This window comes from Mya arenaria, chromosome 8 (genome assembly GCF_026914265.1).
Source record: "Mya arenaria isolate MELC-2E11 chromosome 8, ASM2691426v1".
In the NCBI taxonomy this organism is placed as follows: domain Eukaryota; kingdom Metazoa; phylum Mollusca; class Bivalvia; order Myida; family Myidae; genus Mya; species Mya arenaria.
Window position 1 is genome coordinate 11,035,672 of NC_069129.1, and position 18,916 is coordinate 11,054,587.

Sequence of the window (18,916 nt, forward strand, 5' to 3'; positions counted from 1 at the left end):
GTTCTAAACCAGTCAAGTTCTTAAAATAGAATATAAAATTCTTGACCTACTTTCGTTTTAAGCGAGGTCATGGCTGCTAGAAATGAGAATTTAACATAAATATTTCATTTTTGGTTAATTGGGTGTTTTTTTTTCAATTGGAACATAAGTCATCTAAACATGGCGTCGTATTCGCCTCAAAGACCAAGGATCAGACGTATGTCTAGTGTGAGTACTGATCCTGGACTTGGAATGATTTTAGCCAAAGGTGGGGACAACAGAATAAGTGGTATAGAAGATTCCTCCCCAGAGAAAGATCTGAAAAAAGAACTGGACGAACAGTATCGAATCCGTATGTACATTTCCTTTCTCAAATTTAAATAGCTTTGAAATGTTATTCAGTTTGACCAATCTCAAAAGAGCAAGGTCAAGGACATTTCTAGTGTTTTTCTGTAAAAAATTAATTAGAACTTAACACATTGCCTAAGCAGTTTGCTCCGGAGGGTATTCCACCTAAATGGCCGTCAAGGAGTCTTTTGACGATTTTTTGTAGTATGGTAGACTTGTGACGTCCACCATCCCAGCAAAAAGTAGTGAACGGTCCTTGTGCAGAGTATCCACGCTGCCACAATTTTGATATTATCTCCGTTATAAATTCACATTTCTACGAAAATATAATCGCCTACTATTATACACATATTTATTTATGTCATTATGCCAAATAAACATGTTCAGATATCAAAAAACACTAACATTGTCGATTGTTTATCAAGTATCCAGATATCTGTAAATCTGGGACAAATCTGACAGATTGTGTACATGAATAACGGTATTGGTGACCCAGATTATATTTATGTGAAAATAACGACTCTAATGACAAATTTAATCCAGTTTTAATCACTGTCGGTTATATATTGAACAACTTTGTCATTATCATTCAACATCGATGCACAACATTACCATATATTCTCTCGCCCGGTGTTAAATGGTAGAGAGTTGTAGCGTTACAGGGAAACAGAAGAAATGTCAAAATAATAAAAAAAGTATCGCTGATCGCTCATTATTGTAGCTACTCCGGGGAGCTGTATAGACAACTCATATGCATCGGCTCATTTTAAGAGAGCCATTTTATGTCCTTTAATATGTATTGAATTTTGTTGCACGGGTGTGAGCTAGTCCACCTAAATGGCCATCAAAGAGTCTTTTGTTGATTTTTTTTTACTATGGCAGACTCGTGACGTCCACCATCCCAGCAAAAAGTAGTGGACGGTCCTTGCGCAGAGAATCCGCCACTCCACAATTTTGGAATTATCTCCGTTATAAATTCAAATTTCTACGAAAATATTATTGCCTACTACACATATTTATTTATGTCATTATGCCAAAAAATGTTCAGATATCATAAAACACTTTCATGTGTAGATTATTTTTTTTGGTTATCCTGATATCTTTAAATCTGGGACAAATCTAACAGGTTGTGTACATAATCATAAAAGGGTATTCGTGACCCAAAATATAAGTATGTGAAAATAACGACTCTTAAAACAAATTCAATCTAGTTTACATCACTGTCAGGTATATATTGAACAATTTTGTCATTATCATTCAACATTGATGGATTATATTACTATATATTCTTTCGCCTGGTGTTAAATGGTAGAGAGTTGTAGCGTTACAGGGATGCATAAGAAATGTCAAAATAATAAAAAAGTATCCCTGATCGCTCATTGTAGCTAGGGTGTGAGCTCTTTTCGGCAACATGTCGTTGCAAAGAAAATCTTCATTTATTATCTCCATCTAAGTTAAACTGTTAAAACCATTTTAACTTTCTATTAATGGTCTTGTTAACTATTCTCGCCTTTTTCTATGATTAAATTATTCCGTTTAAAAAAAGTGCTCTAATCTGCGGTTCTCCTGAATAGCACACTGCCTTTGCAACTTGCCCCTGGTTAAGTGTATCCAGTGGCAGCGTCTGGGACCAATGACTATGAACTCTACCAGCTGAACAAATGCAATAGCTGGCTTTGGTAAGCCTCGCCCAAAATATAATGTATATAAGAAACATGCTTTTCAGCCAGATTACTGTTGAAACTATTTATTTTGTGAAAAACCATTTAAGAATCTACGTAAGATGTTTTGTTTTCAGTGAAACGCCAGATCCTGCAGTATCAGAGTATGACACTGGGGCTGTTTCCTCGTATCGGATGTACAGAAAAACAGTCTAAGGTTGCCTCTGTGAGGGACAGTATCTACTGTGCTGCCGCCGCTTGGGCCCTCTCACAGGCTTTCAGGTGTGTAGAATATTTAACAGTAGACCATTCTTTGGGTCTTGTCTATTTAAGAACCTTTAAAGGGGCTATACACCGTATGATGAAATGGCAAAGAAAAAGAGAAGAAAATTGTCGAAAACTGACATAAACTTGGTATTGATGTGTACAATCCATTGAAACTAACAAACTGAAGGACCTTACAGTTTACAATTAATTTATTTTTTCGCAGTTTTTTCATACTTTTCAATTAAAAAAGATTACTGGGTATGTATACCTAGTAAAATTCATTCTTATGCATAATTGGCTAGTCGATGTTATCACATGATATTACCAAGTTAGGTATATAGCGTAAATATTCCAAAGGTTTAGGGTAAGCCTTCGTAGCACAGTGGATACAACACTGGACTGCAATTTTGGCGACACCGGTCTCGGACTCGATTTTTTTCTTACATTTTGGTATTATTTTTACAATTATGATATCAAAGAGTTAAACATTTGATTAAATAACTGTCCTGAGATTCTTTACAGAAAAATACTTTTTTTGGTGCCAATCTGGTGTATAATCCCTTTAAGGTTCCATCTGTTTACATTATACATGTTAGTAGGAACACAACAAGACCACTACAAGGTGATATTTAACTGTCCATAATTTATCTGTCATTTAAAATATTTTGAAATATATAATAAAACTAAGAAGATTCTTGAAATAAATTACATCTTGATATGTTTTGATAGTGCCAAAACACACCTTTTACACTTTCAATACCTAAAAATAATAAAAATGCAAAAGGGAGGACCCATCATCATAAGTTGCACCAGCGTATTTCTATGGGGATGGCCTTGATACGAAAATCAATGAACGTAATAATTCCTTATTCAGTGGTTTAACCATTAGAAGATGTTTTACTCACTGTACTCTTTAAACATATTTTTGGAAATGATGTAACAATGTAAGAGCATATTATTCGCACAGGGGCAGGGTGTAATATCGAACAAGTTATATTTTTAAGAATCTATAAAAGCAAATGATAGAAATATCTTACCAATATAATTGTTGTGATTCAGTACTTTTTGGTGAGTGTCCCCTTGGAACCTAGGTACATGTTTGCCTTCAATGTAAATGATAATGTGGAAGGGGAGAGGAGCAGTTGCCACAAAAGTGTGATGTGGTTTAACCATGCACCCTGCCCCGGTGATAATATGAACATATATATTACTGACTGAAATAAGTTGCTGTTTAATCATTCCAAAGTGAATATGCTAATGTATGTTTGTGTGTTTGAATATTTATATTTATTGCCTTAATTGAAAATATTTAAAAGAAATTATTAAGCATAATCCTTCAAGTATTTAAAATTATTTTCAGGCGTATTGACAATGATGGGGGTCGCACACATGAGCTTGCTCAGATAGCAGTGAAATGTATGCGGGGAATCCTGTATTGCTGGTTAAGGCAGGCAGACAAGGTTTGGAGAATGGTGGTTTTGTACTTTAATATGTCAGAGTTAATCCTACCCGGTATATGATTTACTGCTAATGTGAAGCAAGTCATTGAATATTTTAGAGTTGTGTTTCATCTGTCATCTGCGTACAAAAACATTAAAGATGCACTCTTATTCCCAAATAAGATTTACCTCAATTAATAATATAGTTTTAATTTTCAAAAAGCGATTATTAAATGTCGAAAACAATGGTTCATATGAAGGATACCGAGTTTAATTTGAAAGAAATGAGCATAAAACAAGGTATTTCTACCTTATGAGATTATAGTAGACCATAGTAGATCATTTAGCATTCACCAATCATTTAATATTTTTGCGCTTTCTGCTATTAAATACATGGTTACAATCTTGATATCAGTAATAAGTATTTTCCATAAATGCATTATTTAGTAAGTAGTTAAAGGTTCATCAGTTAAAATTGATGTTTGTTATACATGTGAATGTATTGATTTTGAATAAGAGTGTCACTTTGAAGTCAGTGCACAAATGATCATAAAGTCCTTTGAACTGCTCAAATTGTGCACTGATGCCATGTTTCCATACACAAATGAACAGTGAAAGTAAATATTTCATCCTGATATTGGTCAGGGAATATATCAGTGGTTGAAATTAACACAAGTCCGCAATCCCTGCACGGCTTAAATGGCTTCCGGGCTTGCTCAAATTCTGAATTTTATATAGCAGGGCTTGTTCAAAAATTTGATGCTAAGCAATAGTATAATAATTCAGGCTTGTACATCCAAAAGTCTAAGTTCGATGACTGATATATTGTGTTTTCCATAACAGGTGGAAAAGTTCAAAGAAAACCAGAGTCAAAACCACGCCCTACATTGCTTGTTTGATCTGCTCACTGGTGACCCCGTGTACAAGGACGATGAATATGAGCATCTGCAGATTGACATTGTGGCCCTCTACATCTTATTCCTGGTACAGATGACAACCTCGGGACTGCAGGTGAGAATATCGAGTGGCACAGGGCTGGTATCCATATAACTGAAAAACATCAAAAGAACATAAAATCTGATATCAAGCAATTTATTTACTTAAGTTAAAAAAATTTTTACAAGAAGTAGATTAAAAAAGTTCACATAAAGGGCTGCATTTTAGATAAAATCAATGAAAATAAAGCTTTTCAGAAATTCCCAATTCCCATAAGAGAAAAGTATGTAACTATAAGGCAGCTGTTAGCTGGGTTTTTATGAAAATGGACTTTGGCAAAGTGTAATATTTCTAATTTCTTATTCTAAAATTACTTTCATTAGAAAAAACAACATTCTGAGACTTTTCTGTCATTTTCAGATCATATTTACCACAGACGAAGTATCGTTTGTCCAGAATCTCGTGTTTTACGTGGAACGAGCGTATCGTACCCCCGACTATGGAATGTGGGAAAGAGGCAGCAAATACAACATCGGAGTCACTGAAGTTCATGCAAGGTTTGTTTACCAGTTGGAAAAATTATCAGTTTAAAACTGGCTAAAATTTTAATTTTCTGTTTTTAACAGAAAAGATTGGAGGTATTGTCATAGCTTAGACACATTTTTCATCAATTTTTCAGTTCTATCGGGTTGGCAAAGGCTGCACTTGAAGCAGTGAACGGCGTCAATCTCTTTGGTGATCAGGGTGCATCGTGGTCTGTGATCTTTGTAGACATTGACGCACACAATCGGAATCGGACAATCTTTGAATCTATCTTGCCCAGGGAATCCAACTCTAAGGTTAGCAGTTTAACTTTCCCGGAATTAGGGAAGATTTCATTGATTGATTGGCTGGTTGGTTTTCCAGTTGTTGGGGTGGTTGGCTGGTTATAATGCTTCATCACTGCTTCTAATTTTCATTGCAAAATCGTTCAAATTTTCGTGTTGTTTGTTTGTACTTGAGTTAGTCATATTTATGAACAGCTATCTTTGTAATATCTGCGTATAACTTTTATTAGGTTATGAACTTGTTAAACAATAAAATCAAGGTTTAGATCTCATAAAATCAAATAACACCTAAAAGCATGTTTTCTTGAACATTTCTCATAATTTCCTTCAGAACACAGATGCATCTCTCTTAGCGACAGTTTCATGGCCAGCATTTGCAATTCACGAGGAGCCAGTGAGGTCCCGAACCATCTCCAAGGTCATCCGAAAACTGAGCGGGGTCAAGGGAATTAAACGTTTTATTCGTGATGGGTACAAAACAGTTGTTGAGGATAAAAATCGAAAGTATTATCGACCTGCAGAAATTAAGGTAAACATTATTTTAAGTTTCTGTTAAAAAACTGATATCAAAAGGCTTACCATACTGTTTACAATTTCTATAAAGAATTCTTGTGTGTTTTTTTTAAATTATATGCAAAAAGATCATATGATAATGAGTGTTAATGCATATAGACTACAGTAAAACTGCGATCGCTCAGGGAAGCTGGGGTCCAAGCTGAAACCACGAGGGAACCAATGTTTCGAACCACCCGACTTTCAATTTTTCAGTCTGTTATAATATCTTTCAGTGTATTTTAAGTTTGAAGTTGTCAAACCGACTGTTTACTACGACACTGATTATCACTTATCACACCTTATCAAATTTCCTTTTAACTGTCATTGCAATTTTTACAACTTGCGAAAACACCTAGCAATGGTTTGTTTATTTTGGAACACACGTTCGGGATAAAGTGTGAAATTATGACCTCGAGGGAGCCAGAAGGTTTTGTGCATGATTTGTGTATTCGGGACCGACTATAGTGTTTGACTTCTCCTTTTATGTAGGTTTCGATGCAGTATATTTTATATGAAAATAGAAGGAAAAATGTTTGGGACCAAGCTCCGACCTCCAGGGATTACCGGTTCTCGAACGACCGCCTGTTTGAATGACTGCAGTTTTACTGTACATGTATATTCATCATGCAAATTTTTTGAAAGCTCTTTTCAACTTACATAATTTATCTCAGAAGAAATATTTATTTCATATGTTTGTTTTCTAGCAAACAGTTAGTTCTTTATTTGCTCGTTTTATACATGCATTGTACATGAACTACAATCTTCAATGTCTTTTTTATGCTGAATTTGTGCAGTCAGGCAAGCAGCTTTCAAATTGTACTTATCCGAACCTTTTTTAACTTGCCCTAATAAAAGTATGTAATAAATCGGTATTACCACCCCCTCCTGGAGTTTCCTGGCTGGTACTCCTTTATGTAGTGGTAACATTGCTTTATAAATGTACATATACTACATTGTATGTTTACTTCAAGGTCAAAATGATTTATTAAAAAATGGCCTGGTTATATTAGTAAAAATAAAAATGTTAATTTCTATAGGTATCTACACAAATAACAGACATTGATGATTCACCAGTCAATTATCACATACTACATCATAAATGTTTGTGACAGCATTACAAATACCTAGCAAATGTGTTAAAAGCGTTCAAACTGGAACTCCAACACTACTTGTCCTTTCGGGGGAACAAGATTGACTTTTTTTCCAACAGTAATTTTACTTGTCCCTGGCGTTGGGCAAGTGGCGTATTTCAATGACTGGACATAATCATGAACTCCTAAACATTAGATTCTTACATCCATTATCCATAACATCTTTTTTGTCTTTCAGAATTTTGATGGGATAGAGTGTGAATGGCCGATGTTCTATGTGTACCTTTTGTTGGATCGTGAGTTACACTCTGGTTTCAAATTTTTCAAATAATTTTAAGTCCCTTAAGATCAAGCTCAACACACTATTTTTAAGTTGGTATACTGTAAATTGTGTAAAATTCTCTTTTTAAAGAGTTTTGAGGCTTTTAAAGGAAAAAATATTTGAGAGAAATACGATAAACTGCTTTTAGTTTTATAAAATCATAATAAAGTAAGTAATTTTGCTAAATGAAATAAGAATCTTAGTGGGTTAGGCTTAAGTATTTTTGAGAAATTGGGTCCAGGTTATCTTGAATTTTAAGGTAATGTTGTGTTTGCATTTTCAATAAGAAACTCATGTAGACAAAATAAAACCACACGGTACATTTCTTAACCTCTATTGAGCGAAAAGGAATAACAAGATTAATCCTTTTAGGATTATATAGGGACAAAGGTTTAAGATGGGAAATGCAAAGAAATTTTCACTGGGGCTTTCCCAGCTAGTGACTTAAATTGTGCTGACAATATTAAGTCTTTTTTCTTTATATTTTCAGGAATATTTCAAAATGACAAGGAGGGAGTAAAGAAGTATTCTGCCATGCTTGATCACGTTATGACCCGATCTAATGATGGTAGACTATTTTCCTGAATTCTAATGCTCAATCTCCTTTGCAAACCTGCTCATTTTTGTTATGGCAAATTAAAGATTTTGTGAATCTAAAATCATTTTAAAACTATTTGCGGGAAATTAAACATAATTCCCTGTTCTTTATGACTTTGTTAAATGCATGATTCAAGTCTATAACAGATAGTATAAAACATTTCTAACATTGAAATGATTCAAGTTTATACAATTGAAGGTGATCATAGAAAATTTGCACCATGCGGCTTCTTGGCTGGTCCCAAAAGTTTCAGGGCTCTAGGGTAATCGATGTGTAGGTCAATTTGACTACAGAAGTTGTACATGTTGGTTTGAGGTCCACTAGAGGAACAATATTGTCTGCTCAAAATGCATATCAGTACTGGGTCACCTACGAAACTGACTTGAAAGCAGCTCATAAGTTGATCGCCTTACAGCTGTCTTCGCAATCAAGGCAGGTGGATTTTGAGATTGTTAATTCAGCCTGTGTCCATTGGTTGCATTGACAGCTTCCCCGCATCCTCTCAACGGTTTAAATAATAAATTTGGAAGGCTAAAAGCAGAGAATTTACCCTCATTAGGTGAATGTACAGCGGAAGCGAATAATTTAAAGCCAAAATGTGTAACAACAATTATTGATATCTAAAATGTTGCCCATCAGAAAGATAGAAGAAAGAAAGAGGCCTTCCAGGCTCTGTGTGAGTTACCTTGGTTCTACTGCATTGGTGCAACTAAACAGCTTCAAATGGCTTATTATGAGGACCTTCAGTTAAGAGCCCTCATCTGTGAAGGGAACTATGTCACACTCAAGTTAAACAAACTGTTATGATTTAGAAACCTGATTTATACCTAGGAAACAGGCTCACAGCTGTCTTTGTAATCGAGAAAAAGTTAAAAGTATGAATTCAATTTCAGGTCTGCTCATGCCGCACTACTTTTACATCCCCGCTGAACAGGTTGAGATTGAGAGAATGCAGCCGGGCCGAGGAAGACGGTACCCGAGTGATGCAGGCTCCACCAAGGGCATCTTTCTCTGGGGACAAGCTGTCTACTTCATCTCACAGTTGCTAGGTATGTGTAACATGATACTCCTGTTTATCCATGTGCACGCTGGGCTTCGTCAGGTACCCTCGGACAATTTACTGGCAATGTCTAATCTCCTATGTGGTGATTTCCCTTGACGAGAATGGTTATTAGAATGATGCAGTGATGTACAAAGTTGTTCGTGCGGGCGGATAGGCTTGCGGCGTCCTGTGAATTTAATGAATTAAATTCAGCTTTTAGGATCAAGCCGTTTGTGTTTTTTAAAATGCATGCATGTTTACACATTAATGTGCTGGTAGACTTTAACAATCTCCAATACACTTTATTGATTTAAACCAAGATGACACTTGGCAAAATAACGTAAGGGTGTACAATACATTTTAAATAAAAAAGTTATCTGCTGCTCTGCATGAACCAGTAAGGAATGAAAATGATGCAATTAAATCCTTTTATCTCACTCCCAGTGAAAGAGCTGCTCAACATTAACGATATTGACCCAATACGTCGCCACTTGCCAGCCTCGGAACGGCCGAAAGTGAACAGCCGATATTCATCATTTCAGGTATTTCTCTTACATGTTTAAGTAACCTTGTATTGTTTTGGCTGAAATAATACTCTTGCTTTTGTTGACTAACTTAGTATGAGAAATTGAACTAAAATGCAGCATGACAAAATAAGACGAAAAACAAAGACATGTGAGATTTATTTCCTTGGTACGAATACAATTTTTAATCTTAAGATTTGTTCATGTAAATCTGTTATTAACCACTTGGTACATCAAAACATGTATACAATTGGAAAGGATTTTTTACAGTTTTGCATAGACATTAAAGCTAGGTATTGTCATAGCCTTGGCGCCATTGTTGCAGGAGTGCAAGAACTTTAACCTTGGCCATAACTCATGTTGCCAGAGACAATATGGACATGTGCAGCAAGCCTTAAAACTTTTGCTTCAATTACTGTTGAGTTTACCCCTTTTTATGACTGTAAAATTGCAATTGGGTCTTCAGCAAGACTCATAACTCTTGCTTTAAATACTATTGACTTATGCCCCTTTTTATGACTGTAAAATTGCAATTGGGTCTTCAGCAAGACTCATAACTCTTGCTTTAAATACTATTGACTTATGCCCCTTTTTATGACTGTAAAATGGCAATGGGGTCTTCAGCAAAATTCATAACTCTTGCTTTAATTACTATTGAGTTATGCCCCTTTTTATGACTGTAAAAGGCAATTGGGTCTTCAGCAAGACTCATAACTCTTGCTTTAATTACTGTTGAGTTATGCCCCTTTTTTTGACTGTAAAACGGCAATTGGGTCTTCAGCAAGACTCATAACTCTTGCTTTAATTACTGTTGAGTTATGCCCCTTTTTTGGCTGTAAAACAGCAATTGGGTGTGGGCATTTGCTCAGCAGCACTCTTGTTTTAAGTCTTTAAAATGTGAATTATCTATGTTTTGAATCTTAAATAATCTTACGAGTCATGCTCTCAAGTACCTGAGGTTTTAAATTAGACGATGACTATTGTGTCCACAGGCTGCTGCTTATAATTTTAGAGCTATGTATTATGGAATAGGATTTAACATTTTTTTTTATCTGTCTTACCTATTATAAAGCATAGAAAATTGATTTAGCGCCAACATTTTGGAAAAGAGAGTCAGGTAATTTAGACTGGACTATCCGAATGATCATCTGCAAATTGTCTGTCGTAATTGTAATGCATACTTTTGCTAAATGTGAATAAATGTTTTAGGCAAATACATTATATGGACAAGTTATGGGATTTTCCACTAAAATGTGTTAAATTTTTGGAAAATCCTATTATTTCTTTATTCTGCACTATTTTATTGCTACTCATTTTTCATATTTTGTTTGCTTCTAGGTCATTTTCACAATGTGGAGTAAAAGTTTGTGACTTGATTTTGCAATGCTTGTTGGTTTATGTTTGAAGCTGCACTCTCACAGTTTTACCATTTTTACAACTTATTATTTTTTGTCTTGGAAAGAGCAAATTTTTGCGTAAATATCTGCAGACCAATGATATAAGATTGCTGACAAAAAATCAGATGGTAGATTTTCATATTTTCCATTCGAAAATTAATGCGTAATACATTAATTTTAGAACTTAAATATGAAAACCTGTGATCTAATTTTTTGTCAACAGTCTTATTTAACTGGTTTCCATGGAATTTTGCAAAAATTGGCTCGTTCCAAGACAAAAAATAAAAAAGTTGTCAAAATGTTCAATCTGTGAGAGTGCAGCTTTAAGATGCGATATAACACATGTTCTTTTTTTAGCTTTGGTATTTCCCACATACTAGATGCTGTTGATGCTATGCTTTAGTCTAATGGCTTTTTTGCTTTATTATTGCATGTTTTGTTTGAGTTTTTGTAACAAATGAACATGACTTACTGATTTTTAGCTCTACTGGCCAAAGGCCAGAAGAGCTTATGCAATGGTAATGTGTACGTAGTATGTGCGTCTGTGCGTCCGTGCGTCTGTAAACAATTTCTTGTAAACAATTTCTTGTTAATGCGATACAGTCTTCAGTTTTGATTGTATCTCGATGAAACTTGTACAGTATTTAGATATCAATTAGAGCTTGGTTCCTTTCGAAAACCAGCCATATCCGCCTATGCATGCCTAGATTATGGGCCTTGAAAGTTTTAAATTAAAGAAATGCTATTTTTAGTTAACTTATTTTTAGCCATTCAGGTCTGCATGAGCGAATTCTATTTTTAGCCAAGTTTACATGTACATGTAAATTCAAGTCTAGGACTAAGGGAGAGAATTTGCTTTTTGTACTGCAGCTGATTATGTGAATTACTCTGCCCTGTTCTTGTTGAAAGCCCAATTTTTTTGGCTCTAAGTGTCTGTAGTTTGCACATTCATCTTAACAAAATTGGTTGTGAATGTTGCTTCAATTTATGCACCTGGGGTCATTACTGGCCGCACCCAGGGTTCACAGGTTTGGTAAAATTAAATTGGGATAGGTTTGAAAATCTTTTTGTGTGTTTTTGCATCCATCTCAGCACAATTGCTTGTGAATGTTTGTTCAAATTGATCAATGTTGTCCTCGGATGCCCTTGACTTTGACCTTTTAACCAACTTTTTTTAAATTTTTAAAACTACAGAAATTTTTACCATGAGTACAGTTTTGAAAGCATTTTTTTTTGTCAGATGACTTTTACTTGGCACATATTAAAATAGTTCATGAACTAATCTGCTTACAATACTTTCTGGGCTCAGATGTTGAACGTGCAACTATTCAGGTAACCCAAACACAAAATGTGAACTTTATGTCTGTTGCCTTTTACCCATACATACATGCTGTGGATTAAAAATGACCACAAGTGCCATGCCAGTAGAGCATAGGCCCTTTTGGGCCTCTTGTTCTAATAATTTAAGTCTTAACAATATTAACACAAAATTTACAATATTGCTACAGCAGACATAACTTTTGTTTATGGTTATGATTGGTGTTTTAGCAGCAGTTTTTGGGAGTATCAGTAACATTTTGTGACACAAATGTTGTTGGATTCTGACAACACACACTTATACCTTAAAGCAGTGATTTTTCTGGTGAAATTCACTGCCTTCTAAAGCCTATTTCTCCTCGCGAAAAAATGTCTATTATTCTCCGAAAAAATTCAATTTCTTAAATGCAGATTAAGTTAATGAATAAAAAAAGCTTTTAAAGCATAATATATCCTAAAAAAAGTGAAAACATATTTTTTTGACATTATATTACTAACTATTTTGGTCTGGATTTTGTATTTTTCCCAAAATCGACAAAGGCACAGGTGGTGAAAATAATTCCAAAAAAATCACTGCCTTAAGATAAAAGACACATTAACCCTGTCATGAAACCTTTTGCTATTCCTAAATTAGATAAAAGAGGAAGGAAAAAAGGCCGATTAACTTATAGTTTCTGTCCAATTAACAAGTAAAATTTACTGCAGGAAACAAGGTCTTTTCAGCCATCAAATCATCGTGTGAGTGTTTATAATTTTATTTCACCATTTTTAGTTCTTCGAATTATGTATTCGGTAAAACTCAAAACCCTCTAATGATTTCTAAAGCATCATTGTGTTCATAAAAGGTAAAAAAAGGTATTTATTAAAAACGAGTCTCAATACTAGTAACAGTAATGACAAAAACATGTTTTCCCATTTTGTTATATTGACTTAGTTTTGGCAACTTCTTTTATTTTTTTGTCTTGGAATGAGCCAATTTTTAGTAAATACCTGAAGAGCAGTGAAATAAGATTGAATTTCATATTTATGTTTGAAAATTGATGTTTTAAATCTAAAAGCTATAATAACACTTAAAGAAAAAATAATTTTCGACAGTCTTTCTTACAATTGAGATCTGTTCTATTGTGAGTTATCTTATATAACTGAATTGAAGACCATGATGCCCAAATCCACTTATTCTGAGACAACAACAAAATGTCAAAACTGTCAATCTGTGATAGTGCAGCTTTAAGTGACATATGGACTCCATTAACAACTCTCATATCATATAATCACTCCTCGCATCGATAATTTGAAAGAAATTGTTTGATTGATGACATAACACACAGTTGGTTTTGATTTACAAAAAACACTTTCAATTCTAGAAATGAGGGTGAGAGTTGTCTAGTGGTATAGGTGTCCGCCTCGCACACAAGAAGTTGTGGGCTCGATCCCCACCAGGTGTACTTTCTCATGGCCTCTCAAAATGGACACCAGTACTGGATTCTGCCCAGGAAATGAACTCGAGAGTGATCTTATAAGCTATCAGTTTTTGTCACAATCAAGCTTAAATAATTAAGTATATACCATTTCTTGAAATGACTTGAGCACAATTTTTTACTTACAATTTGATCTTACCATATTTTCTTGTTTAATCCTTTTTATATAAGATGGCCCCATTAAGCATTGATGCATTTAATGTACACATGATCTTGATGGTCATATAAGCCTTACAGTTTAAGCATCTTTCTATTTATGGAGCCCATTTCAATTGTTGAAGCTCGGAAATATAAACATACTGGTTTTCCTAAGCTAATTCTCTGGTACAAATAACATTGTATAATAAAAATAGACACATGTTACTTCAGATATAATAGAATCATTGATCGTTAACATGAATTTCAATAGCCTAAATATATATTTTTAATTGGTACCAGCATGGGAAAACCCAGTTATGTGAATTCCATGTTTCATCTGCATATAACTTAGGCCTCCTGCTTTTTGGTTTCTGCGCTAGACCCTAAAATATTGACCAGTTGCTAGTTGTAAGTCAAACAATCAGTTGACCAATAAAAGGATTATATTTTGTAAATAAATAAAATCACATGATTGCACAAACCAATGCATTAGCTGGTAAACCTACCAGGTATGCTGAATGATTTTGACAAATTTAAATAAACTGATTGCTTTAGCGACTGGTCAATTGCAAATATGCAAGCTTATAATATCACTCTAGTTAAATTGCACAAAAGTCAACTTGACCATACATGTGTGTACTATTCGACGTAACAATCATCACATTGTTCTCTAGAAATTGCATGGCCGTGGTTATACTATCAACTCAATTTGACGGCTCTAGTTAACATTTTATAGCATGATAATCTTAGTTTAGGCTCTGGGCCTGATTAACATCTGATAGGACGACAATCTTAGTTTAGGCTCTGAGCCGGATTAACGTCGGATAGGACGATAATCTTAGTTTAGGCTCTGAGCCGGATTAACATCATATAGGACGATAATCTTAGTTCAGGCTACTAGGCCTGATTAACATCGTATAGGATGATAATCTTAGTTTAGGCTCTGGGCCTGATTAACATCATATAGGATGATAATCTTAGTTTAGGCTCTGAGCCTCCCTTGGGAGCGATACACCGGCTTTGAACCAAGGTGAAGGGCACAGAGCCTGTTCCGCCCCTATTTAACCAGGGGTGACACCTCTTTCTTCTCTTATCTCGGTTGTGTAACGTTTCAGATGTCATTCATTGTTGTTACACAACCACTTTTTCGGGCGTAATTATTCTTTAGACATTGTACCTCATTCAATGATGAGGGTAATTCTGCCCCTTTAGGCTTCTAAATTCTTCTTTAAACTGCACAGGGGTGCTGTGAGGGCAAGCAAGCAATAATTCATCATATAGGCACAGGCAGATGTTAAAAACTTTAGAGGCATGATCAACTCAACCTCATTGGGTTTGTCCATGATATAATGCCCACTGGTGTAAGTTGTTTATACAGACAATGAAACCAACAGGCACATTTATCCAAGCAGCCCAAAGTCACACAGTCATTGTGTTGATTTGAATATTTTAAATGAAAGTGTTCTTTCTACATCTTGGTTTTTATGACAGTTTTGTTTGGGTCAGTTTTACAAGGTTTAAAATTTGCAACAATATTACAAATGTAAATCCTCAGTAATTTGTACTGTGTTTTAGGTATAAAACTTGGAACTTGACATATTAACAAACATTTAAATTTGTGAGCATTAAACCCTTGTGAAATTAAAACAATCTGCAATAAGTATTATTTGAAGTTTTGAAGTTTAGAATTTCATAGATAATCCATCCATCTGAATAAATCTTTCAGAAAAATAGAGAGAACATTTCAGTCCGTGGTATTGGTTTAGAAATTATATTTGCTAGTATTGTTTCGATGCCGTAAAAACTTTTAACCTTATTTTTACATTCAGTATTATTCTGTTGTCACTTTTATATTATGTTAACTTTAAGTTTTTACTTTATGATAAACTTATAGCCATGTTTTGTCATTGTATTCAAACTAATAATAACTAAATGAAGCATCTTGTTAGATAAATAAGCAATTAACCCAAGCTTTTAGAGCTTTTACGGTAATCCTATGGTACAATCCCAATATCAATTTCTCTTATTTAACCCTGCACTTATAATGTCCTATATTTTGACCCCAGATAACACCCCCAGACCTGGTGCTACAAATTGTGCTGATTGCGGAGAGCTCCCGGCTACAGCAGCTGCTAGCTACATACGGCATACAGACGCAAACCCCGCATCAGGTACGCTTGCACACTGGAAAGGCTTTTCTGGTCAATACGGCTCTGGAAAATTCCATCTTGCACCGCCATGCCAGATAAGTCGTGCCTAACAAAACAATAAGAAAACAAAACAAATCATTTTTTAAAAAGCACTGTTTTAGAGAAACTGTTTTACCTCAATACTGAGATAAATAACTAAGCATCATGATGTCAGTAAAAGTCACACATGTTCGTTGGTGAAATTGATTTTTTATGTCATTTTTTCCACAAATTGAAAATTCAGGGGCGGCATGATTACATACAGTGTCAAGTCTGAGTTTAGAATCAAGTCGCAAAACTGCGAATCTTCATTTCAATGGAACTTTCCTTCTGTTGAGTATTGATAATGATATTTGCTGAAATTAATTTCTATTCAAATTAATATTTGTTAAACAAATGGGATAGAGATGATTCTATGTAATGTAATGATAGTGCTTTATTGTGTCGTCTGAGTCTAGACTTGAATTTGAGACTGTTTGTAATCGTAACCCCAGAAGTTATTTCCTTTCCATTATAAATTTTAACAGGATTTAAATAGTTTATTCGGTTGAGTAAATGATGGTGCTAAAATCAAATACCATCTTCACAGCTTTTCTGTTGAATGTTAGAAAGAAAAATCATAGTAAGGGTTGTGAAATCAGATTAATTTGAGATATTATTGTTGTAAAATGAAGAGGAAAATAAAAATGATGTTATTTTAAAATACAAAAAAATACATACATTACTTAAATATTTGATCATTTTCCAGATTGAGCCAATTCAGATATGGTCGCCAAAAGAGCTGTCCAAGGCGTATGAATATCTGGGCATCAACAAGAAACTTGGGCTTACTGGACGTCCCAAAAGACCATTTGGAGTTTTGAGTACATCAAAGGTGAGAAATAAAGTGTATCAATGCTGCACTCTCACAGATTGACTTTTTTTTACATTTTTTAAATTTATTTGTTTGTCTTTGAATGAGGTAGTTTTTGTGTTAATGTCAGGAAACTAGTCATATAAGACTGCTGACAAAGGATATAGATCACAGGTTTTCATATTTATGTTTGAAAAATTATTTTTATGGCTAAAAGCTTTAAGACAAATGAGTTTTTTAGCAATTTTTTAAATAATTTAGAACTGCCAATCTGTGAGACTGCAGCTTTAAAGGTTTTCACTAATTTCTTTTGAAAAACTGAAATCTTCCAATATGTCATCATATCAAAACTCACTGTGTTTCCATTCCAGATCTATCGCGCATGTGGGGCAACGGTGCTATGTTATCCTCTTCTGTTTGAAGTCACAGATTTCTACATGGCTCAAGACATCAGCATCGTCATTGATGACCTCAAGGTTAAAATAGCTTAATTGAATTTTGGATATAAAGAGTGCTGATTGTTCTTAACTCGTCTTTTTTAAAGATTGAAAGTTAAAGAGTTGCCATAGCCATGGTGTTGTCGTCAGTGGTATCTTGCAAAATCTTTATCTTTCAGCCATATCTCAAGAACAAATTATAGATATATGAAACTTGGTGAACATATAAACACAATGTGACTCATGCTATAATTATATTCCTTAAATATTTCACCTTGACTAATGTAGAAACCCTTATCAGCAATAGCATCCACTTACAATTTTCTTGTTTGTTATTTATCAGTGGTGTACTTTCAACATTTTAAGCTGGTCTGAAGTGAAAAAAGCGAGATTTTGTCAGACTCTTGGTGTCGTTGTCTGCATCATCGACGTCCTTGTGCAAACCAATAACCTAGGCCATAATTAAAGAATCATTCAAGATATACTAATAAATTTTGTTCACTGTTGCAAGAGACATTGAGCACATGTTTAGCAAATCCCATAACTCTGACTTTTATAATTGTTGAGTTATGTCCCTTTATAGACTTTTATATCACATCCCATAACTTTTATATCGTTTTAGTTACACTCCTTTTCTAATCTTTAAAAACAGATGAGCTTTGATGTTCTTGTCCACTGTGCTCTTGTTTAATTGAATGAAGAAGTGCAAGCGGTCAAGGGACAATCTTCCTATCTTTGGACACCTTGAATGTGTTAATTGTAAATTTAAGACATCTCTTTATTTCAGAATGATCTGACATTTCTGTCTAAGTGCTGGAAGCTCGCTGGACGCCCCACGTTCTGTATGTTGATTCGGGAAAACAACATTCGGGGGACGAACTTCACTGAGTTTCTCGAGTTGTTAGCTGCATTCAAAAGTGGCGATGTTGATGGTATTAGGGTACGGGTTGGAAGATTGCAGGTAATAACTGTAATTGGATTAACATATCAGATAGAGCCTCATGCATGTTCAAATAGATATTTACATATCGGATAGAGCCATATACATGATCAAATAGATATAAACATATCAGATAGAGCCATATACATGATCAAATAGATATAAACATATCAGATAGAGCTCGATATATGATCAAATAGATGTAAACATATCAGATAGAGCCCGATATATGATTAAATAGGTATAAACATATCGGATAGAGCCTTAGACATGATCAAATAGATATAAACATATCAGATAGAGCCTTAGACATGATCAAATAGTTATTAACATATCAGATAGAGCCATATACATGTGCAAATATATATTTACATATCGGATAGGGCCTTGTTCGTGTACAAGTAGATATTTACTAGGGATGCAAACGAATGGCAAAATTGATATTCAATATACGGTAATTCTTTCGATTGAATATTTGAATATTCGAATAAAATGATCCTTTAAGAATTGTAAAAAACTAATATTCACTAACGTAATAGCCAGGGCCCTGTTACCCTTCTTTGTCGTATTCGGTACAC

At 34.5% G+C, this 18,916-nt stretch overlaps 1 protein-coding gene across 2 annotated transcripts in view; it reads left to right on the forward strand.

Annotated features, from left to right (window-relative positions):
• The first annotated feature begins 41 nt into the window (after nucleotides 1-41).
• LOC128242858 (phosphorylase b kinase regulatory subunit beta-like) overlaps nucleotides 42-18,916 on the forward strand; it is a 31,049-nt gene continuing 12,174 nt past the window's right edge. The window contains exons 1-16 of one of the 2 annotated variants that reach the window (XM_052960241.1): nucleotides 42-331; nucleotides 2,126-2,270; nucleotides 3,616-3,715; nucleotides 4,538-4,705; nucleotides 5,051-5,187; nucleotides 5,310-5,469; nucleotides 5,789-5,986; nucleotides 7,342-7,399; nucleotides 7,916-7,993; nucleotides 8,917-9,072; nucleotides 9,510-9,607; nucleotides 13,009-13,041; nucleotides 15,986-16,090; nucleotides 16,857-16,982; nucleotides 17,333-17,437; nucleotides 18,186-18,359. In XM_052960241.1, the coding sequence (XP_052816201.1) occupies nucleotides 160-331; nucleotides 2,126-2,270; nucleotides 3,616-3,715; nucleotides 4,538-4,705; nucleotides 5,051-5,187; nucleotides 5,310-5,469; nucleotides 5,789-5,986; nucleotides 7,342-7,399; nucleotides 7,916-7,993; nucleotides 8,917-9,072; nucleotides 9,510-9,607; nucleotides 13,009-13,041; nucleotides 15,986-16,090; nucleotides 16,857-16,982; nucleotides 17,333-17,437; nucleotides 18,186-18,359 (2,013 nt within the window). In that variant the 5' untranslated portion in view covers nucleotides 42-159. The remainder of the gene's footprint in view (nucleotides 332-2,125; nucleotides 2,271-3,615; nucleotides 3,716-4,537; nucleotides 4,706-5,050; nucleotides 5,188-5,309; nucleotides 5,470-5,788; nucleotides 5,987-7,341; nucleotides 7,400-7,915; nucleotides 7,994-8,916; nucleotides 9,073-9,509; nucleotides 9,608-13,008; nucleotides 13,042-15,985; nucleotides 16,091-16,856; nucleotides 16,983-17,332; nucleotides 17,438-18,185; nucleotides 18,360-18,916) is intronic. The other variant, XM_052960242.1, reaches the window with a different exon arrangement.